Source organism: Zeugodacus cucurbitae, chromosome 3 (assembly GCF_028554725.1).
Source record: "Zeugodacus cucurbitae isolate PBARC_wt_2022May chromosome 3, idZeuCucr1.2, whole genome shotgun sequence".
Taxonomy (NCBI): Eukaryota; Metazoa; Arthropoda; class Insecta; order Diptera; family Tephritidae; genus Zeugodacus; species Zeugodacus cucurbitae.
In genome coordinates this window covers 26,734,882-26,760,344 of record NC_071668.1, presented here as the reverse complement: position 1 = coordinate 26,760,344, position 25,463 = coordinate 26,734,882, and the positions used below count along the sequence as shown (strand labels likewise).

Here is a 25,463-nt window from a genome sequence, read left to right as displayed (position 1 = left end):
TTGTAGAGAATAAAATAGATTAGTAAATTGTGTATGATACTTCGTGCAAGTTTCCTGCATTTGTTGCGGTCACAGTTTTTTATGTTTCTTGTTCTTTTGTATTTTTGATATAAATATTTTATTTATTTTTATAAAAAAAATAATTTAATTAAAATAATTTTAATTTTTTTCTTTTTGACTTTGGGTTTGTTTTATAGTTTGTTGAAGAAGAAGAGTTTTTGTTTGTAGCTGTTAAAATAGGATCTTTCGCATGATTAACTGAGTGAGCAGAGAAGTGGGGGGGAGTTGTGCACCACGAACAACTAGTATAACGCTAGGTTTGTGCAATTTGCGGGGTTTTGGTTGAAGGAGTTGGAATGGTGATTGTCTCAATTCAAAGGCATACTTAAATGTAATTACTCACTAACTACAATTACTAATAACAACAAGTACAAATTTTGTATATGTAAATGTATCAAATATTTTATATATAATAATATATAAATAATATATTATAATTTTATGGAACTTGATTTTTTTAAATCTGACTTGATTGATCTTTAAATGTTGTGGTCTTAAGTCTAAATCTGTTCCTAAGTGAAGTCACAAGTTATAAACTAAACCTCCTTAGTTTAAAGGTAAAACGAATTCTGAAACTGTAAACATATATTACTACATACATCGGGTGATCCAACAAAGACACTTTTTTAATAGTATTTTTTTGACAGATTAGGCGTAAGTCGTGTGAAGCTGTAATGTTATCTTTGTTCAGTATTGTTTGGCATTTCATCGTGGAAAGACTTACGCCTGAACAACGTTTTCAAATTGCTGAACTTTACTACGAAAATTCACTGTAAAGAATGTGTTTCGCTGAATTTATGGTCAACAAGATCGGCATACTGAGTGTACTATTCGCATCAACATCACTCATCTTGAGCACCAGCATTCATTTTTGGATAACATTCGACCGGGTAGACCACGCCCTGTACGCAGTGAACAAAATATAGCAGTCATAGCTGAGAGTGTACATGAAGACCGTGGAAAGTCGATACAGCGCCGTTCGCAACAACTCGGACTGACGTAACGACTTGGCACATTTTACGTTGAGACCTTAAATTGAAAGCGTAAAAATACAGGTCGACCTTCATCCACTTTTGTGATATCACACCGTTAGACTTTTTCCTGTGGGGATATATAAAGTCTAAAGGCTATGTGGACAAACTCGCTTCGATTCAAATCTTGTGTCAAAATATCACGCCTGTCATCCGCCAGTTACCAGGGGAAATGCTGGAACGAGTCATCGAAAAAGGGATTCAATGGATGGACTATCTGAGACGTAGCCGCGGCCAACATTTGAAAGAGATAATCTTAAAAAAAAATGCCAAACAATATTCTTTCGAATCGTAATAAATATTCTCCCATTTAATTTAAATTTTCTATGTTTTTTCTTTAAAAAAGTAGGGAACCTCGAAATATATTACTCTTTATATGAAGCTTAAAAACAAAAAAACAAACTTAATTGGAATTCCTGCGACATAATTTTGTGATGGCTGCGTTTAGTACTCTTAAAAAGATATCCTTATATTCAGTCTATTGTTAATATATGCTTTACAGATCAAACCTCAAAATGTCAGTGCCGCTTTTGGTATATGAATAGAGCGGCAAGAGACCGGAATAAAACATAAGAAATATAGATCTAGAACTAAATTAATACCTTTGATTATGAATAGTTAATTAGATAAGACATTCAAAAGGATGGATGTTATGGAGACCCTGTCCCTAAGCAGTGGCTAAGAATTGAAATACTTTTCACTTTTTATATAATTTCAAATGGTCTACATATGAGAAAGCATAAAGCTGCTTACTTCACTACGCTATATTGATATATACAAAAAAAAGGAGTTTTACAAGCTAATTTTTAAGTAATTTGAAAGTTAATCAAGCTGTTTGAAAAGATACAAAAATGGAAGCTTCAACGAAAAAAAGCTTAGTAGTAAGCATTTACTATTCAAGTATTGATCAGTTGAGCGGCGAGTTGTATTATGAAACACATGCAAATAAAGAAAAATATCAGCAGTAACGGTACCAACTAACCTATCTAGTTATTTGCGCTAGTCTAAAACTCTAATTGCACTAAGTATGTATGTATGTACTCATTTCGATATGTAATTTGTACGATTATGTGGTTGCATTCAGCAATATTTGGTGGTTTTGAGGCAGTGCTTGTTGTTCGCTTATCACAAAGTTAGCATACACAAAGCTTTGTATGTGGTAAATAAGTATGTGAAAGCGAGTAGAATGGCCGTAGCGCCATTTATACGTAAGTATAACGGTGCAATTATGTCAAAATAGTGTCAATGGAAATGAGATATTGCTGTATTATTTATTATAATATTTTTTTTTTGGTGATATTTATATGAACAATTTCTTTACGAACACATGGCTACTCGGCGTCGGGGTTGACGTCTTCGCCCAAAGAATAATGTTCATTAAATACTGGTAAACGAAAATGTATAATATTCAATCCCATTTTTGCGATAGTTTTCTGGCTGTGTGTGTTTTTTGGTATTTGTTTAAAGTCCATGGCGTTCAGGGACTTTTAAGTATCACAGTTGGGGGGCGTGAGAGCGGTCAGCAGAACTGACACGAAATAACGCGACTAAATTTGTATTTGGGTCTAGCTGACGCTCCGGACACTACTACTATTTTAACTACATTGTAAATTTGTAAATTGTAAGAGAATTGCATAAAATATATGTATGTATATAATATGTGTATACCAGTGTATTTCAAAAATTATAAATATTTTCAAAAAACTAAGAATTTCCATCACTGGTACAAAAAAAAAAGGTTTTGACGATTTTTTAATTTAGTTCTCGCTTTTTTCACTTCTCAATTGTTATTATTGTTTTATGATTTTTCTTTCTTTCTCTCTTATTTACTCCTCTCAGCTACTTGCGCCCGTTTGCATTTGTTAATTTGATTTGTTGTTGTTATTTTTTTCTTGTTGTGCAGTGTTCTTGTAGTTGTAGTTCTAGTGCTTGTTGTAGTTGTTGTTGTTTTGCGATTTGTTATTGCTTGTTGTAATATCGTATCAAATCAGAAGACAGTGTCAAAACAACGAACCCATGGCGGTCGTCGTTATTGACGCCGACAATTATCACATGTACATATGTATATATTGTTATGATTTATAAGTATGTACATTGACTATTTCACGCTGCAACTCCTACGGAGCTGTTCAGTAGCGAAGCGTTGTATTACCAAGTGTTAGTTAGTTAGAAAATAAATAGGAGTTGAAGGAGTTGTGAGGAGTATCCACCCCTTATAGTGGTGAGTATATAAAATATATCGTGGTGATATTCACTCAAGGGGTTTCGAAGGCAGAAGGCAACAGATCTGAGGGACTTACTTGTCATGCTCTGAACGACTAAGGGATTTTCGTGTGGAAGTTTAAACCTCGTAGATTTGGCTGTCGAGTTTAGCCCGTTTTTTTAAACAAATCCAATCAATTTCAACTTCTCAACAAGGCTATAATGATAAGGCTGAAGTCAGCCTCTGCTTCAAATCAGTGAATCAATGGAAGAAATCCTATTCATAAGAATCTCCATAGAGGCTCTCAGTAGACCCTTTGGACATCATTTCAGGTATGCAAATATTGTTGCTTAAATCAAATAACTGTAGTGAAGAATTCAGGTCTTAGAGTATTATCTCAATGAAGTGTGTTCAACTCTTATGCCGGTTCTTTCAATCGTGTAAACACTTCTCAAACTCTATTTTTGGGATAGCCTTGGCTTTTCAGGGTTCTCTTTATTTTTGGAAATAAGGAAAAGTCAGACGAAATCAAGTCAGATGAAAATAGATACTGAGACATCGTTACGGTATTGTTTTTGGACAAGGCTAACATAACTATTACCTTGATATTTAGCTTCCCAAAGATGAGTGTTCTTGTAGTTGTAATTGTTAGAATTGGTGGAATAAGCAATGTTAGAGCATGACTACTGTTAATATCGATATTTCGACAATCGACACGAAAGATATAGAATCCCTGGTGGAAGAATCTTAAATCCAGCGAATTATTGAGCGATGTTCAGTTAGGTCTTTCTGTGTGTTAATGGATTGAGAGAGGTCAGTGAGAAAACGATTTACTATATTTGTTAATAAAAAAACTTAAAAATGTGTTCAAGTAGTTCTTGTTGACCTTTTAAGGCATGCTATTTTTAAGCGTTTTTTTTTTGCCTGGGTGATCTTACCCATGATTGCAGTAACAGGGAGGTTCGCAGTGCTTCAATTTTCGAAGTATATATTTATTTGGTTGTGAAAAACATGCAAGCTTTATTCTGAAGAAAAACAATGAATTAGTTGGGATAGATTGTCGAAGTATTCGAGCAATAATTATTGTGTGACAGATGTGTGGTCCTTTGAACATTGGCAACGATAAATACCGCAGACGATGGAACGATGAGCTGTACGAGTTATACGACGACATAGACTAAGTCAATTTGGTCGATAGACGAAAGAATTCCAGCTTTGAAAGTGTTCGATGCAGTACCCGCTGGAGGAAGCAGAAGAGGAGGTAGATCTCCACTCCGTTGGAAAGTCCAGGTGGGAAGTGTCCTGGTTTCTATTGGTATTTCCAATTTGGCGCCAAAAAGCAAAAAGGATGAAGGAGTGTCGCGCTCTGGCGAAAGCGGCTATAATCGCATAAGCGGTGCATACTTCAAATATTTATGTATATATGTATTTATACATTTCTCCTCAGTGAATTCTTTGTCCCTCATAGAGTGAATACCACCCGTATACATACGAGTATATATTGGCTTGAGTTGTGTTTAAATGTTGAGAGTGTCAAAGTCGAAAGCGTTTTCGATAAGTGAATCAACCAAAAAAAAAAACATATTTGAGTGAGAAACTCCAAACTACATAGATACATAGCCTTCTTCCATGCACATATACATTTGTGTTACACGGGGTTTGAGATGGTCACAGCTGCGGTCAGCTGACTTTTACACCGCGCCGTTGTCTCGTATGAGGCATTGCTGTTTTTTGGAAAGTTTGCGCTGAAACTGCGTGCAGGCCACACTGCGGGTGGCTTATGATTTCTTGCAATCTACGTAGCCATACACTTCATTTGTAATAAATACTTCTGTACATATGTACACATGTGTATGTGTATAAAGCCGTTAATTGAGTGTTACGCTACGAAAGCCTAAACTAGTTAGAAATTGGTTAAGGACTAATCGTGCACAGTCCTACGGGCTAACACCGTTCAATGTGATTTCATTTTTTTTTTTCGTTTTTGTTTTATAATAATTAATTTGCTTCAATTTTTGTTACTAATATAAAAGCGCAAAAGAAATAAAAAAATAGTTTTCTTTTAATTTTTGCTTTTTGTTAAATGAAAATAAATAATTAACTCAAACACATTTATGTAAGCTACACAAAAATTGCCAACAATTGTTAAACAACAATTAAGCCAAAAAAAAAAAACAAAGTACGCATGTGTATATCGCTGTCAAAGCAAAAATAAAGCAGTTATGTATGTAACTATACATATACATATGTATATACACACAGTGGTACTCTTTCCGAGTGAATATGTAGCATCAATTTGCTTTGCGTATTTACAACAATAAATGTTTGTATAATTTTCAACAACAACAAAAATGTTAATAACAATAACTAGTGAGGCCGATTTTTCCAAAGAAAAAATCAAAAAAGAATTTGCGAAAAATGAAGCCTTTTTTGGTTAAAATATTGAGCGAACACCGATTACAAATATTCAATACTGATTATGTATTTGGTATTTGGTCTAAATTAAATGGTACGTAGTAACTGGTTTGTTTGCTTGTTTTGCTGTTGGCGTCTGTACGAATACTTTTTTGTGTGGCATAACTGTAGTAAGTATATAACGGTTATTCAAACTCAATCGGTACTTGGTATGTACAAAACATTGAATGTAGACTTTTCAAACATGTAGTGGATTTAGTACGCTATGTAGGGATTTTAAAATATTCTTGCGGTATATTGTTTTTTTCATTTTTTTTTGTTTCAAAAAACATCGATAATTTTGCAAGTACAAGGCAGGTGAGTGGGAGCGGGGGGAGAACATTTAATATAACGTTGACTGGGTGGTAGTAGTGGGGTTAATAGAAGTAGTAGTAGTAGTAGTAGTGGTTGTTGTAGTAATATTTGTTGTTGTTGTAGTAATAATAATACTAAGTATATTGTTGTTGCAGTTGTGTTTGTAGTAGTATACAAGTAGTTAGTAGTAGTAGTAGAGGTAGTAGTAGTGGTAGTAATAGTAGTAGTTTTTAAGTAGTTAGTAGTAGGATAGTATAATACATTCTCGCATACTTGTATTTGTTCAAATGGTACTTCAAATGAGAACGACTCATTATAGTAAGGGTTGAGGGTGCATTTTTTGATACTTGTCTTCTTCTTTTTCAAACGTTTTCCATTTTGCATGATTGCAATTTTCACATATGGATCTATAAAAATAGAAAGAGAAAGTGAGAAAATCAAAAGTAAATACAAAATTTTCAATTGCAATTAAATTCAAATTGTTTACTTTGTTTTGTTTTTTTTTTTTTTAATTTGCTTCAAATTTCATTAAATTTTGTTTGCACTAATTTTTGTTTGTGGTTGGGGTTTTCTTTTTTTGCTTTGGTAATTTATCTTAAATATGTATAGTCCACGTTAAGATTATATATATGCAACTTGGTTATAAAAATTTGCAAATTTAATAGAAAACAGCTTTACATATATAAATATATACTATGGTTGTTAAATTTTTCAAACCAACTTTGTAAACACTTAATTGGGGGAGTAACTTAAAGTACGTTTAAAAACAAAAATATAGAAAGAATAAACAATAACTAACTTAATTATATTTGTTAAGAATTTGAAAGCACAAATTATGCACAGCAAATGGTGCACTGAATCTTCACCACTACATTTTGATTAACAACTATCTAACGGTAAAACTGAGCTAATTGCAAAGCTAAAACGAGAACTTCACGGTTCAACGTGATCTATTTCATTTATAGAACTATTAAAAAAAACACTTGCTGTTAAGAATGTTGGAGTAAAGTTCTGAAGCTGAAATATTGTCAACAGTTGACAAAAGAATAACTCTCACCATTCGCATTTACTTTGAGATTTCGCTGCCTCAAGGAAGAATAGATGAAATGAAGGAATATCGGGAATTCAGTAATTGAAAGATATAAAATGCCTGATGGAAGAATTTGAACTCCTGCGAATTGTTGAGAGATTCTTAGTTAAGTCTCATTGTTAAATTAATTAGCATGAAATCGATATATTGAGTTCAAGGTGCAATACAATTGTTGTCCAAAGCAAGGTAGTGGATTGAAAGAATTCCTCCCAATAAGGAAGGGAGAAAACGATTTACTATGTGTATTCTAGTAAATATGATGAAGTGGTCCTTGTCGACCTTTTATTGAAAGACAAGCTATTTATAAACGATCGTTTCTTATCCACAAGAGATCCAAAAGGAACTTAAACTGCGAAATTGCTTGCTGGAACATATAGGTTTGCAATGCTGCCAAATCGTAAATTTTTTTAGATAGGAAAATATTATTGAAGAACGTATCAGTAAAATTTTATAATTCAGTGGCCTTCTAAAGAGACCTTTTTTGGTTTTTAACTCGACATCTGTACTCTTAGAAGCATTTTGTTCGAATATAATATTCTCAAGTTTCTGATATTTATTTTTAAAAAGCAAGCATTTGTTTTTGGTTTTAGTTGTTCGATTCGTTACAGTGGTTTAACCACAAGTCCGGGCAAAGAAATAGGTGAATCTTTACCAATGACTGCCAAACATAATCTGAATCGATATTTGACGTCTCTGTGATGTATAGAATGCCCAACAAATTGTTTATTGTTAATAGTAAGTGCATATGAGTTCTGACAGTTGTACAATCTAACCTCAATAATTTCAAAGGTTATTCGAGAGTTTAAGTTATGATTAACAATATTCCTAAAGATTCAGTGGCACCGGCATTTTTTAAGGATTTGCTAAACATATGCGTTGTTGGATTAAATAAAACATTTATTTCAATTAGTTACGAAAATAAAATTACACCTAACTAATAAACATTTAATAAGTTTTTTATAAACAATTATGTAACAAACTGATTTAAAATTGAATTTAACGGTAATTTAAACGATTTCATCAATTCGTATGTTTGTAAAAGCCTAGAAGAACTGGATTTGATATTTTCAGAGGCAACACCGTTGGACGGAGGAGGGCGCATTTGGACGAAACAGTACGATTTGAAAATGAAAGCGAGCGGATAAGGTAGCAAAGATATACAGTTAAAAACGTGCGAGCCCTCTATTGCTTAGGACATACATACATATATATATTTATTTTAATTTTATATATCACATTTCATTTGAGTATACTTAGCAGACTCAAGTCAGCTTCGTTTCAATTACAAATATTTCTGTTTTTTTTTTTATTTATATACACAAGTATCAACTAGCATATGTTATACTATAAGTTATTATGCAAAAATATTTTGTTATTATTAATTGTAAGAGTAAACTAAAATTAGAGGGAAATTGTGAAGGCGCCGCAACGTGTTGCCATTTGAAAATATCGATGATTTTGATGAAGGAATGGTTGAAATTGTTAATCTTATAATTAGAGAAGCGTAAAAATCGAAATCGAAAATTAGTTATAAAATACAATTTAGAAAGCTAAGCCAAATGGCAAATGAGAATGGACGATTTTATGCCATAAAAAAGATTTCGTATGAAATAAGTTTGACAAAACATTGCATGGTTGGACTTTCGAAAGCTAATTTTTACAAGCAAGTAAAATACATATAGTAAAGATAGCTTATATAAAATCGTCCACTTGCTAAATTTGAGTAGTAAAAAAGTAGAGCAACAAAATCTCAAGCAAATTCAAAGACTTGAAATTAATAATTAAAATTATTTTTAATAAAGTATGTGAATAATTTTAGCATGCATTAACCGTTGAGTAAAAGCTAGTAAATATACCTACATGTACTAAGTAAATCATAACTACACAAACACTTATTGGACACAACATTTAGTGTGTAACGGTTTTCAAAACTCGATGCAAGGACGACAGTTTCCCGTAGTTGAATACAAAAATCGCAAGTTTTATAATTGTTGCTCGTTGTTTATAAGGTAAGCAATTAGAAAACCCGATTTCATTAAGCGTAAAAAAGAAATGCTTTTCGAAAACTGTCGAATGCCTTGCATCGCATTGGCGCCACAATTTATTACCAGACAATCCGCCGACGTCCATCTTCTTCAAGTTCTTGGCCTCTAAGATGACTACAGTTAGCTTGCCAGCAGTTGGAACGTAACGCAGTGAGAAGCAGATATCGCCAAGCTTTTCCTATAACAGAGAATATATAAAGAGAAGAGAAGGAAAGAGAAAAAATCCAAAAATATATTTTTTTCATTTGTCAACAACATATAACATATGATATATATATATATATTTCACAAAATTGAAACATTAATAATATTTAAGCACGCAACATATCACTTGAGCTACATACAATATATAGTATTTGAGTATTCAGTTGGGTACATACATACATACATACATACATACAAATCAATACGGCGCGTATAGATTGCATATTGGTTTGGGTACGCATATTGATACCTTATTACAACAACATATATACGTTTATTATATACTTAGTTTGTAAGTTAATTGATTACACATCGAAAAACTCTAAATTACACAAGTAAATACAACTGCACATACATACATATATTGAGGTTTCACACTGGAAAGGTGTTTTTGGTTAGATTTCGCAATTACACTTTGAAGAGAGCACAATTCCCTATGAAACTTTTGTTCAAAAAGTGTATAAGCCTGACTGTTTAAGTTTCGTGAAGTTACAAGACTTACCAAATTCAATATTTTTTTATGAAGATTGAGAAAAATGCGGTTAGTTGTAGTTAAAGCAAGAAGTGACAAATTGAGATCTTCCGAAGAAGTAAGGGTAAAACATATCAGTAAAATAAAAAGCTCTAGAGCTCCCTTCATTACTATTTAATTGTTTTCCTTCCTCAAAACATAATAACAAAAAAACTATCCTAATTCTCTATTATATAACTCTATGGTTCCAATAATAATAAAGAGAGACATTCAAGATCTAATACTTATGAAAACTTGGCTTATAAAACCCGCTAAATAATATTTGTTTGCTCTCTTTAAACTAACTTCAAGCTGGTGGGAACAATAATAGAACTTGAATTTTAATTGATTCTTTCAATTTAAGAGTTCAAAATTTTTATAAATTTCAATTTGAAGCTACTTGAGAACAGCTGAGACAACACTATTAAACATTCTGTCACATGTGGAAAGAAGGTAAGAAGTTAAACATTTTTTGTAGAAATGATCTAACTTTAGCTGTGTTTTCACTAAGGAACTTGTGGATTAATGATTGCTGAAAGGTAATTTAATAAACATCGCTCTCTTTCATGAGAGAGGCGTTAAAAGTTGTGAAATGTATATCCCAGCATATAACGATCTGTTGAACTATCAAAAAATAATAAGAAATTGTTGTTCTACACTAAAATTTTGAACTACGGGATATATGTATAGAAAATATACTCTTGCCTATTTCTCATCCTTATTAACTCACAACAGCTGTAAGACGCAAATCTAAGACTAACTCATGTATTTTAACTCCATTAATTTTTTGGATTAACATTCAAACCAAAGCCAAGTGCATACTACAACTATAATCCGACGCTAAAAAGTTTCCTAAACACCATCATTTGATTTCTAATAAAGGGATTTACGTAAGGTTTTTATTAAATTCACTTCCAAAAATATTTTACATACAAGTATACCACGACATAATATTAATTTATAATTTATAGACCAGTTTCAGGTTAGAATACAACACAACAACAATTTCGCACAAACATCGATTTCAACACATACTTATATATGAATATATGTATAGTTTGTTAATATAATTGAATAAGAACAATAATTTAGCACAAATTTACAACTTAATTGAAATAAATTCAAATTCAAATTCAAATTGAAAATAAAGAAAAGAATTTATAAAGAGAGAAAAGAAAAATTGTAAATTTCATAGTAATTACTAGAGCTTCGATTCAGTATTAGGCAGAAGGAAGTGAATAAACTTAAATATACAAATTTTTAATGTTTTTCAGCAGTTTTTATTTAGTTTATCCTTTTGTGGTGTGTTGATTTTTGTTCTGCTTAAAGTGTAGTGGACATCCGTCAGTATATGTGACAACAGTGGTGGGTGTTGGATCATTTTTCCTTACTCCTCTATATGGCAAGTTTACGTATGTATTTATATATGCGTTATATAAATATATATAGAAAGTAGGATTTTATGTATTAAAATAAAGTATACTTGTTAAATCATAATACAAATTAACACAAAATTACAATAAGCCTTTCAGACTTCTCCTTAATTGAGTCAATTAGTTCTTAACTGTTTGATTATACGTAATAAAGCTGACAATTTGTTAATTTTTTAATTAAAGAAAATAACTATTAATTAATAAAGGAAAAATAAATATGAGCAACTTTTTGATAAAGTTGTAAATTAATTTAAGTTTTACTTAGATTTGATTTAGTTACACTCGTAAAAGGAAAACGTTATTGTGAATAAAACAGTTTTCTTCAGTTAAACTATATTTGGACTGAATTGCTGAGGTAATTAAGTGAAAAATAAATTACTTAATTAGTTATTATCAGCTGATTAAAGTTATCTAAAGCATATTATCTTATTGTAAAATAAATGGAGCACGGAATTTTCTTCAGTTACGGTACCTTTAAATATATCTATTAACACAGGCAATCGAGTGTTATATTAAATTAGTCAATTAGTGTTAGTCAGCTGATTATGTTTTTGAAAACGTCTTTGTTCGGAAGAAAATACTTTAATAGTAATTTTAATCGAATGTTATATTAAATTAGTCAATTAGTGAAATACTTTAATAGTAAGTTAAATTTAAGATTTAAACACCAATTTTTTAGCAAATTAATTACTAATTGAAACTCAATTTATTTTTGGTTTAATTAATGTATCTATTTCAACATTTTTTTTAAATTTAAACAATACTAATTATAATACTAATAAAAATATTATTAGTAAATAATAAACTAAAATTGTAGACTTAAATTAATTTGTATTGTCAGCACCGAAAATTCTAATTAATATTTTTAAGTATTTTTTTTTTGCTTTGGAACTACAATGTTTTAACTAAGTTTGTTAATTTACACCCAGCTGAAAACGCTTGACACAGATGTAATCATGTCATTTGTATTTACTGTAAATTGAAAAATATATGTTAGAACAGAAATAAACCGAATAACTGAGTAACCGTATTTTTTATGTCAAAAAACAGGGCGTCCATGAAACCCTCACTCGTATAATGAGTCAGAGTATGAATGGTAGAAATGATTTGCCATCAAATTTCAAGACCACAATTGAATATGTTTATGTATATGAGTGCGTTTCAAGCCTTAAAATGCTAGGATAGAATTGAAAAATGCATATAAAATATTACAAGTGAAAATTACAAATATGCTTTATGTTGAAAAAAACGTAATTATAGTCACCACAGCAAACACTATTAATTAGTATGGTATTCATTACAATTGCATTGGCATTCAAACTAAGTTACATATATAAATCTATGTAGTATATAGAGGTGACATATACATAGAGAAAAAATGTAAAGTAAGATTTTTATTCATTCTTCATTAAATATATGCATATCAAGATCGTAATAAAAATAGCTACTTTAATGCCAATTTCTGTATTTTTTACAAGTTCTGTATGCCATAAGCACCAATATCGTTCAATTTTTGTATTGTTTGCATTTCTTTTAAAAAATTCACTAGCGAAAAAGTAAGTTTAGCTTTTACATAGAAAATAAGTAGGATGCTATAGGTTTACCACTTACCTAAATGGTTCAGTTTTAACGTCTTTTTGTTGCTGTCTTGTTACATTTACTATTTCGTTTTTCTTTATGACTTGAATTTGTGTGTTTACGGTAATTATTTTATAAAAACTGTTTTTGAGATGTAAAATAATACTTCATTGAATCTAAAACAATTGTATGTGAGTGAAAAAAATAACTATACAAAAATATTTTCTAAATTTTGGCTGTCTGTTGGGTATACATATATTTGTTGTTTGCTGTTTGTGTCGAAGCTCTTCATATTGAAACTTAGAAGTGAAATCAAAAATATAAATACGTATATGATATATGGTAATCAGCAGCGCAAACAAGAGAGTTTAGATTACAAGAGAGAGCGAGGGATTTTTAAAATGATGACATTTTTTTGGGAGATTCAAATATACGTTGAGGATTTAATTTATGGTATAGTCAAATAAGGTGAAGTGAGAGGGAGTTTTATTAAGAACACATCTTCCATAAATGTATAATATGTTCCCAGCCTTTTTGGGACAACGTTAAGGAGATTTTGTGATTTAAATATAGAAACAAGTATTGATTATTTTTGAGTATTGATAAGAGGTTTTTTAAGCTTCGGGGACAGAACCATTTCTTAATGACTTATGTTGGGTTATGTTCAGTTCTGATTGAAGTTCCTGAAGAGAAATTTATTAGCTATTTATTTTTCCCAATATTTTGTAAATTTTTATGATAAAGGGAAAAATTCTGTTTTCGTAAATTATTAAGATTAAAAGTCATTTAGAAATCTGTGAATTATAGTTGGGAACATTTCAAAACTCAACTGTAGTGCGTTTCTGTAACTTTTCGTTGTGATATCGAAAGAAATATCACTTTTGCGTAACGAAAGGTTTATAACGAACAATTGTTTTGAAGTGTTTCTGTAACTCAGAAAAGTCACCTTTCGTTATGGTTGTGGTGAGTCGTTATCAATGTTATAGAAAATGTGCTATAACTAAAATGAATGCATAAACATCTGTCAATGTACACGAATATATTTGTTTTGTTTACTCTTATTTTTTTATTCGTAAGTACAAATAATATTTTATACACTATATATATATTTTGAATGTATAAATTTATTATCAATGTTATAATTTCTTAGTGAATCAAATTATGATAGCTGCTGCTTTATTTGCCTTATTGGAGAACCAACGGAATATGTTACGCGTTCATCGGCAACATCTGAGAGATACAACTGACCCATTTCATTTGCCGGAAGCTCGCTTTGAAGAGCTATTCCGTTTTAAAAAGATCCCGCAATAGCCTTGTTACAAGAGCTAAGTCCTCATATGAAAAGTGGCGAAAGGCGTACGTTTGTCCCAAAATTATTAAGAATGAGTGCAGCACTTCATTATTATGCGACAGGATCATATTTGAGAGACGTTGGCCAAGATTTTGTGTGCTCATTAAGCAAGACAGTTGTGTGTCGTGCAGTAAAAGAAGTCACAAACATCATTGAAGGAAAATTAATGTGTAAATACATTAAATTTCCAACATCTTTAGAGGAACAAAACAAAATAAAACACACGTAAGAAAATCATTATATATGTAGGTACATAAAAATATTGTGTATGTACATTAGGGTGGTCCTTAGTTGTATGGAGGACCCCCTAGAAATATGCGAATAGCCCAAAAACTAGTATATACAAAGTTTTGGGTCAATCAAAAAAGGTTTAGAGGTTGCGCAAGGAGCTTGAAATCCTGAAAAATTAAGAATTTTTGCCATTTTTATGTCTCAGACTTCCATATTTAAAAGCCACACTATCTGGTTTCCATACCGTAATAAGATCTGCATTTTATTACCTTTCCAAAATTACCACAATCTTAAAAATCGGTCGATTGATGAGTTACAGATACAAATATGAAAGTAAATTAAATATGTTGCACGTGCATTCTCAAGCGTCGCATGCTCGTGACCGTTATAACGGTTCTAATGTTATTCTTATTATCTTATTACGGTATGGTAAACCAGTAAGGGATAGTGTGGCTTTGAAATATGGAAGTCTGAGCTCAACGGTTTTACATGCTTCTCCGCATGCATTCAATTCCGCTGTGAGAGTTGTCCAAACAGCATTAGCAGCTTTGCCGCTTTTTGGGCCACCAAATTGTCCGGTACCAACATTTCTATGATTTTTCAATAAATCTAGAAATTTTTGTTTTTGTTGTTTGGTAACTTTTCCACTTCTTACTTTTTTCTGTAAATAATATAAACATTATAAACATAAACAAAACATCAAAATTTTTCCAGCTTACCTCGCTCATCTTTATTTTGGCGCAAAATATCACTGCAATTTTTTAAATGATATGATAACGAATATCATAACGAAAGAAATAACGAAAATGCTTTTCACCAGACTTACAGAAACACTACACTTCGTTATACTAGTGAATTCGATATATCGTTCGTTATTATGCATAACGAAAAGTTACAGAAACGCACTACTGCTCTCAAGCTTGGTACATACCATTATCAAGAGTGACTGGGACTTTCAAGTACATTTTAGTTCTGATTTCACTAAGATAATTTTGACTAAGGAACATTTGAGTGATTTAAGTATTTATGTGAATATTCAATATCGGTACTCTACAAAATCATGTATTAATGAATGGCACTATTACATTGATGATGGCTGGATTACATTGACCATTACAAGAGTTGAATTACTTTTTACCATTTGGAATGACCTTAAAGAAAGTAAAGTCTACCTAACCTTAATTTTTTATTTGTACTATATAAGAGCTAAATATTTTATCCGATCATTGAGTAACTTAGGTCTAAATTGTAGATTTCCTTCAAATATTTTTCATTGGAAAGTTGAGCGATTGATTTCGGTATAGTGTGAGTAACTGTACTCTTATTATCTTACGAGTATTGAGTACTGCTTTAATTGGGTTTTTAAAAATTTAAGTTCAAGTATTCACAACCTTACTATTTTTATTACTTGTGCAGACCTCAAGTTATTTAAGCTCTTTAGTATTATTGGAAAGAGAAGCGATACATCGAAAATAATTATAAAAGAGAAGGAAATATTGGGATATCCCATATCGATATAATTAAACTCTCCGAATAATTAGCAACAACAAAGGTTAGTAAGCCCTCAAAATTGTTAGACAAATTCTCTCTTGATCTAAAAGTCACAAGCAAATTAAGTAAAGCAACAAATAAACAATGCATGACGTTGAAACCCTTATCAATTTCACATGAAATAATAATTTAATTTAAAGTAAACATTAATAAAACATTTTTTTTTTTTTGCAAAATTGAAAAGTGCAAATACAAATAAATTTCATCTCGCATAAGCGAGTCCATTTATTTCTTTACAAAAAATATCAAAGGAGGAATATGCTTAACATTCGGGATGTACACCAATACATCGAAATACGTTCATGTATATGTATATATGTTTAAGAAATGTAAATAATTCTTTATATATGCACATTGATTATTACTAATAGCAATACCAATTGGAAAACAACAAAAATACGATTATAAATACTTTGTTAATGAGACAACAACGAAACAAAACAATGAGTACTTTTGAAAGAATCCGTTTGATGAGTACTTACGTGTATGTGGCCATTGCGTTAACCCAGTTTTTTAACGTTACAGTTGAGCGTATATACGTAAGAGATTTGAACAGTTCGAGGTGGTTGTGGTTGGTAGACGGTTTTGCGATGGAAAGTGGTTTGAAGTTTTTGATTTTTGTTTTCGATTTCGATTTGATGGACCAATCGCATTTTTTTCGTAATTCGTAATTCGCATTTTTTGATTTTTTTTTGTTTGTTTGGCAAATGATGTGAATGTACAAATTGAAATTAGTTGTTTTGGTATATTGTTTTGTTTTTTTTCGATTTTTTTTTTTTTTTGGTTTGACAGATCGAATCGTTTTGGTATGGTGTAAATTGTAACGGTACAACATTACGGGTGGGTTTGATTGGTCGAGTTGCATTTTAGCGATACGAACGGAAGTAATGTAACGTGTTATAAAAGATAAAAGTAATTAAGAAGAAAAGAATTAAGAGAAGATTAAATATTTTCAATATTAATTTAATGTTTATATTTTTTGTTTTTGAATAGCAAAAATTTGTTAAAATTCATATAAGTCATATAATATTAAATAATTTCTTTGCATATGGATTGAAAAAAGCAATGCGGTTTCAGAACGGAAATAAAATTTCGTACAAAATGTATACAATTCTTTTTTTTCATACGAATAATGTTGAGCAACAGAAAATTTCAAATATTTTACGCATCATATAATGAGTAGACTAGAAAAGTTGGAAATAATTTATGTAAGCAAAGCATGCAGGTAATGGCAGCAAAATTTCGCTAATATACTTTGTGAAAAAAAAACTTATTGTAATAATATTTTTTGTATAAATATTGTAATTCGTAAATTTTTTGTTTGAGCTAACTAATTAATTTACATTGACAAGTTAAAAAAAAAATAATAATAATAAATTTTAATTATATTTGGAAATCGTAATGCATTAAAATACGAGCTCGCATTTTTGCTTCGGCGTGTCTCAGACTCATTCACATGCCAGGCTTTTGAGTTAATTGAATTTCGATAATTTACAGTTAACTGTGGCATTTTTCAATATAAATAAACACAAATTCGATACTTAGTGTATTTGCATTTCAAATGTATTTAGTAATGTTTGAGTAATTTCACTGTGTGCCATGTGAGTTGGTGGGTGCATGAGTAATTTTGTGTGCACTGCGTGGTGGGTGTGGGCGTATGTTACTGAAGTTTACTGTATGCCAAATTTTGTATGGGAGAGTGGTTGTTGTGGTTTCCCGATTCTTATGTTTGTATGTATGTTATGGTAGAAGCTTCAATCAATTGAGTGTCTGGAGTGTGTCAAATCTTTGTTTTTGTTGTTGTGCTGCTATGCTACAGATAAATGAGTTCAGTGCAAAGTATGTCTTTTTTGAAATCGTGTATTATTTGTATATTAAAACACTTTAAAGTAAATATCAATGTTTCCGCTTTTTACAATTTATTTAAATTTAAAACACAACGGTTTGATGGCATAATTTAGCATGGTACGGCAGCCAAAGGAATAGCTTTTGCTTTAAAATTTAGGTTGACATTAAAGAAATGTACTTCAAAAAGTGAGTACCTTGAAAAATGTCTACTGTCATAACCATGCTGGTATTAGAGTAAGGTAAATGATTAAATGACAACGTTGTTGGATTAAAATTCAAGTTCTTACGGCTTTTATGTCTATCTTTATATATACTCTTAACATAATCCAAAAAAATCCATAATAAATCATCAATAATTATTTCTAACAATAAAAAAAATTCAAGATTTTTTCAAATTATTAAGCAAAACATGTGTGGCAGTCATATAGCCTTTTCTAACAGCTAAATTAATTTAATACATTGTGATTATAATTGAGAAATTAGTTTTTGCTCTTCGCACTCCCGTCTACTCAATTAATTCGAACAGCTGTCATAAATTTTTGTTTTTGCTGTTCATAAGAAGTTGGTAAGTTCCATCAGCTGATTGCTATTTTATCAATAGCCACAACCAATATTTCCAAAAGCGACATCTAACGCAGAGTTGCATTGCTGCTATTCTATCAATAAAACCAAGTCGAATTTACAGCGTGGGCAACAACTCGCAGAGTTTCATTCCATTTTCAACTCGAATTGTATTCGAATAAAAATTAATGTAGAAAATTAGTCAAATTGATCTTGATTGATCAGCGCTTTAATCGAGTAAAGGTTGATTAGTTGCTCAATTAACTACTGTGCGAAAGAGCTTCACAATCAACAGCAGAAGCGAATATTGAATTCATACTTTTTAAAATTTGAAAGTTATTTCAAATTTTATTTAATATAAATCTTATTGATTTACGCCATAATCGATTTTATTATTATTCGGATTTGGAAAACATGGAAGTTAAAAAATTAATGTTTTTATTGCAGGTTTAATATAATGGTTCATCAGGTAATGTAGAGGTAAATTTTTCTGGAGTTGCTTTAACTCTTTCAGTCGTGGTGGTTAGTGTCAATAACCACCTCTTTCCGATTTTTTATATTAAAATCCACGCCATCTATCGACAATCGCGTTAATTATCTTGAATGTTTGTTTCTTTTTTGACAAGGTGCGACCGGTTAGCGGCATATTCGATGAATGACCGTTCATTTGTTTTCATTTGAAAATTGCGCTAACGTACATTTTTTCTTGTGTTTGATAAAAAATATCTGTGAAGTATGTAAGTAATGTTTTTCTTTAATGTTTTGTATTCAACTTATTCTCCTATATCTATTTCATATGTATGTGTATGAAACTATCATTAATTTTTTTATTTTCAATGTGTATTGACGACGAAAATATAGTGGTTAGTAAACTAACCACCGTGACTGTTGCAGGTTTATAGGTTTAATCTACATATGGGTTAGACATGTAAGTATTGATGCATTTTTATATTTATTTCAGTATGTCGCACAAGCTAAATAATAGACAAATCGAAAAATACTTGTTTGAAGATATTCCTTCAGATAGCGAAAGTATTTGTTGCGATGAGGATACAGAAGATCAGCCAAATCCGCTGGTATTAGGCGATTCGTTTGGAGAAGTTTAAATGACTGATTATGACAACTTTAATTCCGATGATGACATCCCTCTGTCTAACTTAGTACTTCGGAATCCTGAATCTACAAAGTCTAACACTGTAAACTCAAACAGACCGGCTGTATGGCAGTGGAGTACATGCAAAGTGACTCTTTGTCTACGCAAGGGAAAAGCTTGTTTTTCAGATTTTCATAAAAAAACAATTTACCTTAGTTTCTTTCCGGAGAATTTCATTATATCATTTAACATTAATAAACAATATAAGTAACTCATAATTGTTTTGTTTCTATCAATAGTCATTTTTATTAAAAATAATTGGAGCCAATACCTGGCGAAAATTTTGATTTTGGATGAACCAATAATGAGTAATGCTATCCACGGCAAGAGCCGTTTTTTGAGACGTCAAAGGAGTTGAGGTACCAACGACTGAGTTTCATTTAAATATGTAATAAAAAATAGTAAAGATCAACCTCTTCCACTTAACAGCTTAATGTTAATTAGATATGGACAAAGTTATTTAGTTTTGTAAAATCTGCCTATAAATGAATAATGAGTTGTTTATTGATTTATGATAAATCAAGATAATGAACGAATATGTTTTTATAATAATGGACTTTTTTTTCTATAAATTCCCCACTACAGTTTTAAGAGTACATTTATTTCATGTACATACATATATATATACAACAAGCGATATTTTGAAGTTTATTTTTTTAAGAAGAGAAGAATAATAATACTATGTCGTATTTATTACTCAATTAGTTATTAAAAATCACTAAAGAAACCATAATGTAATAAGAGGTAATCAAATTACTAATAGTATGAATTCTTTATATTTCTCTTTGTCAAATTATGAAACGCACGTAATTTATTTAGCAATGTGAATATAGTATAAGAATCATTTGTTAAAGGTCAGTATAGCTCAGAATCTGTTCTCTCAAATTGTATTTCTCAAACCAATCGATTAGTTTTTCATATTTTTTCAAGTTGTCCAACAACTTTGTCATTTTCAAATATTTTTTAAATATTCAATTTTCGCACAATAAAAGCCGGAGGGTTTTGCTCTGCAATTCAATTGAGTTTCTCAACAAAATAATATTGTAGCATAAATGATTGTATTTTTAATTTGTAAATAATTAAAAAATGCCCACAAATCTCATATTAGTTTGCATACAATTACTTTGCGCTTGTGTTTTGTTTTTTTTTTTTTTCAACAATTCTATAATGAAGCTGTACAATTTCAAACTTAGTTTCAATACTTCATAAAATTTTTGCAATAAAATTAAAACACAAAAATTTAACTACAATATTAACAATGTGAGAAAAATGCAGAAAATATATTTTTTTGTTTAGAATTCGAAAAAAATTTTATATTGCATATAAAAGTGAAGTGGCAATTATAAAAAAAAGTATTAGTAGTAGTACAAAGAGGAATATTCATATGATTTTTTGTTGTTGCTTTGTATGTATTTATTTACCTTCTACGAAAGGTCGGAATCAAATCAATTTTATTATATATTTTATTGAGTTTGAGTAGTGAGTACGAGTAGAGTAGTAGTACATAGTAGTAGTAGTAGTAGTAGAGGTAGTAGTAGTGGTTGTAGTAAATAGAGGGGGAGTGGAAAAGAAAAACTTGTTTAGACTTTGATTTAAATGCTTTGTTCATTGCAAATGTTGTCTTATTTTTTAATTTTAAGTTTCCTGCTATATAAAATTATAAAATTTGTACAAGATCTTGAGTTGAACTTGAGCTTTTCGATAAGTAAAAATTAGTTTAAACTTTTATAGTAAAATATTATGGTAAATTTGTTGGTTGTGCTGTTGAAATAACTAGGAAAATCATAAAACTAGTTGAAAACTCAACAACCGCTAAAAGAAATAATTTATAATTAAAATATTTCAAATGCTTTTAGGCATTTGTTGTTGCTAGGAAAATATAGTTTGGTTGTTAGATTTTTTATTTTAGTTTTTGTTTTCTTTCTTGATAATGGGTTGTTGTTAAACTTGCAAATAAAAATGTATTTTTTCGTTTATTTAATGCATTTTGAACTGGGTGTGTTGAGCTGAACCCGTTGGTTTCAGCATAGTTTCATATTAATGTTGCCATTTGTTGTTGTAAATTTCTTTATGTACTGAGGCTTGTGCTTTTGTCTGCAGCTTTGTAGTATGTCATTGCGTAACACATTTTGTACTAACACACACTGTTGCGTGGAATAAAATAACGTCCAAATATACACACACACAAAATATACTCATTACACGCGAGTTAACTGTTTATAACAATTGTATATATGTATAATTATTAAAATTATGTGAAAATTTTGTGTAACTGCACTTTGAGCTTTTAAAAGCGTTAGAGAAAGCTAGCACTTGTGTTAAAAACTCAAAACCGTTATTTTATTTACTGCAGTATTTTCTTTTGATTTTTAAGTTTATACGTTAGGACTTAGAAATCTATTTAGTTTATATTTAGTTGTTGTTGTTTTTGGTTTTGTATTTGTAATTTACTCATTACGTTTACATTTAGAAGAAAGTAATAATAAATTAGTAGAAATACAACATTTTGTTTTTTTGTTTTTTGTTAATTGAAAATAAAGTGAAAATGAAAACATTAACGCTTAACAGCTGGCAACACTGCACGTCAGCACAGCCAGTATCACATACCTGTCCGCCTTCACCTTCAACGCTGACCAAATCTCGCCATTCCTCAATAGTTTGCGCCAAGTCAATAGTGCAGAGTGGCACCTTCACCTCGCCGATTTGATCGTGCTTGGAGAAACGATCGAAATCGAAAATGGCAAACACTAGCGTCTTGTTCATGGCATCGGCATACGGCAAGCTCTGCCAGTTGACGACGAGTAGTAAAATTATATAATTAGTAACTAGAAGCGCATTGAAAAATCTGAATAAATATATTACCTTAAATGTGAAGGTTTCATTGAAGACCGGGTTCAATGTTTTGCGATGCACCTTGGTTTCGAATTTCTTCTTCTTGTCGGGCAGCAAATAGACTTTAACGTAAGGATCCGAAGTGCCGCCCATATCAAGCGCGGGCAATTCTTCAGCTTGTATAACGGTGACCGCTAAGCTGTTCGAGTTGAAGTCATATTCGAGCTATTAAATATGAAAGAGCAAGGTGTTGCCCAGTAAAAAGGAAATGCAAAAAGCGTCGAAACAAAAGAGAAGAGAAAAAGAGAGAGAGAGAGAGAACGCAATTGAAGAGCATTGCAGCAATGCACACATTTGCGTGGCAGCGTGGTTGGAGAAAAATAAAACGTATTAGTTAATTTGTAATTATTTTTTCGTATTTAATAGTCAAATGAGTTTGAGGCGTAATGTGTGTAATGTTATTGTTAAATACGAAGTGAATTACTTTGTGCACTTGTGATTTATGTAATGCAGATATATGTATGTATTCTACATTAAGATTTATTGTAGCCGAATTTCAATCACAAAATTAGAAATTTAATGTTCTACCCGTGTTGCCGGAGTTTTGAGAAAACAGAGTGGGGGGGAAGTAGAGACTTTCAAAGAAAATGGCTACAAAGACGGTTTGAAAAAAACTTCAATATGGTTTCTTAAGATTTATGCTATTGAGAATGGTATTGTCAGAGAGCAAAAAATTGTTCTAACGATTTCCAGTTCTTGGCCGATGGAAAAAAAGAGCGATATAGCTGTCGTTTCCTTTTTCTATATGGTCAAATAGGAGCTTTGAGGCCAATATTCGGAAATAATATGTCCAGTAAAAGGATAAGTCAGGAATATTTCATTATGTGTTTGGTAAATACTTTTGATCTACCCTCCTAAGTCCACATTGGACCATTTGAAGGGAGCAATTGGCCAGAAACGACCAGTTTTGGAAAATAGTTGCACATTTGTATTCCATCAGGATAACGTCAGATCACACATATCGATAGTGATTCGGCTGAAGATCCGGGGGTATGTTTGAGAGGTTCTTTTTTTTGCCAACGACGCGGATACTGCCAGGAGTGGCATAAAGCAATTATCTTAAAATGGGACACATTTGATCCTCAATTTTTTGCCCAATACTGGCCAATGCCTATGCTGAGGCCGATTTATGGGTAGGACTATAATTATGAAATGCCACTCTTGAATTAGATAGTTTAAAATTCAACACCATGTGTAGCTTTCTCCTGAATATGATCGATTTTCGAAATATCATCATAATTTCACAAATATTTTTTTTTCAGATCATATACTGTTGCAGCAAGTTTACTTTCGAAAATATGTTTTTTAAAGTAAGTAAAGCAAGTGAGTAAGTTTAAGGAGTGCGTGCCTGGACACTGTAGTATCATTGGGCGCTTCGACTTCATTCCGAGGCTATTATATTACATGGCTGTGCGCTCGAGGCTGGTAAAGGAATGCAGTCCTCGCTATCAGTTGCATTGGATCACTTCGCAATCAGACTAGTGCCTGGCCACATCGAAATCACAGGAAATTATCGTGAATGATGTTAATGAACTTAGCCTGGCACGTCAGTCTCAACTACTACCTATTCTGTCGCTAGATCCTTTTGGCCCAAAGTAAATCATAAGAGGACAAGGGAACTCTTCAGTCAAACTAAAAATTTTACCGGATGCTAGCTGTAGAAGCTGCATCGAAGAGGATGAAAACCTCTGCAGATTTGTGGTAGGTCGATTCTTAAATTTAAGTGAGGGGATTAAATTTTTAGGCATCACAAAGGTCTGTCCTTAATAGTCTAAGTGTGTTTTATTTAGGGAACAGCCTTCGAACATAATCTAAGTTAAGCGAGTGGAGGAAGATTAGCATGATTCGCCAATTTTCTACTTGCTAAGTTTGGGCTATGATTTCTTGTTAGAAAGTTTACGAGAAAAAAATACAAAAGAGTTATACAGATGAATTTAATACAGGCGATTATTTGGTGACTTTTAAAAGAGACTATAAATGTTTTAAAGTTTTTAAAATAAGTAGTAGTCATTAAGAATTAAAGAAACTTTTGGGGACTTATAAAAGGCGGTAGAAAAACTAAAAGTATTTACGCTTTCGTACTCCAACAATACCGGCGAACTTCTTCTAATACAATTTAAAGGAGCCTAATGGAGATGAGTCTAAAAAATATTATGCAATTATATAATACTAATGCAAATTTTATGTGCAACAACAAAACTTGTGAGATTTTACTCTAATGTTATGTAATTAAATCTTAATTTAAGACAAAAAAGTATTGATAAAAAGTTTAATACAAATCTTTAAAAGTTTAAGGCTATAAAAAGTTTATGTGAAAAAACCGTTGCAACTATTTTGTATTCATTACGCTAACGTTTGCTTTGCTCCTTGTGTGCCTTGTGAATTATGCTTTCACGCACATTTGGTGTTGTCACTAGAGTGTGGACTTTTGTACAACGCCAGACGTTGCTAGAGTGCACACACTAAGCTTACCTTAAAATTCAGTCTTCCCAATTTTTGCTCGCTTTGTTTATCCTCCTCATCGCCTTCTTCAGCATTTTCGGTGAGTTCCTCCATATCAGGCTGAACCTATGACATACCAGAACCCAATAACTACTAAGAAATGATAGCGTTGTTGATACTTACTTTCTCTTTGTACGCCGATCCTAATAATTGTACCGATTTCATATCGACACCCTTCTTACCCTTACCATCTTTGGTTCGTCGCTTCTTCAAGAAACGACGTACACAAAAGAAGAGTATACCAAAGACGACGAGGAATACCAATATGATAATGGCCACCACGCCCCATGTGGGCAGACCGGTCTTCTCGGCAATCACTTCGGTTACGACTTCGCCGGCATGACCGATTTTCTGGATGGTAGACACAGTTGTTGTGGTGGGTTCCTCTACAAGTTGGTATAGGCGGATCATATATATAGTATTTACTATATATTATATATATGTGTGGTG

The 25,463-nt window shown here is 31.4% G+C and overlaps 1 protein-coding gene across 6 annotated transcripts in view; it reads right to left on the bottom strand.

The window, feature by feature from the left end:
- Nucleotides 1-25,463, bottom strand: part of Syt1_0 (synaptotagmin 1) — a 68,388-nt gene that overhangs the window by 6,142 nt on the left and 36,783 nt on the right. For 3 of the 6 annotated variants that reach the window (XM_011194139.3, XM_029044318.2, XM_011194138.3), the window contains 6 exons: nucleotides 25,137-25,399; nucleotides 24,984-25,079; nucleotides 22,482-22,676; nucleotides 22,227-22,403; nucleotides 9,262-9,376; nucleotides 6,337-6,470 (listed from right to left, as the gene is read on the bottom strand). In XM_011194139.3, the coding sequence (XP_011192441.1) occupies nucleotides 6,337-6,470; nucleotides 9,262-9,376; nucleotides 22,227-22,403; nucleotides 22,482-22,676; nucleotides 24,984-25,079; nucleotides 25,137-25,399 (980 nt within the window). The remainder of the gene's footprint in view (nucleotides 1-6,336; nucleotides 6,471-9,261; nucleotides 9,377-22,226; nucleotides 22,404-22,481; nucleotides 22,677-24,983; nucleotides 25,080-25,136; nucleotides 25,400-25,463) is intronic. The other 3 variants (XM_029044320.2, XM_029044319.2, XM_029044321.2) reach the window with 3 other exon arrangements.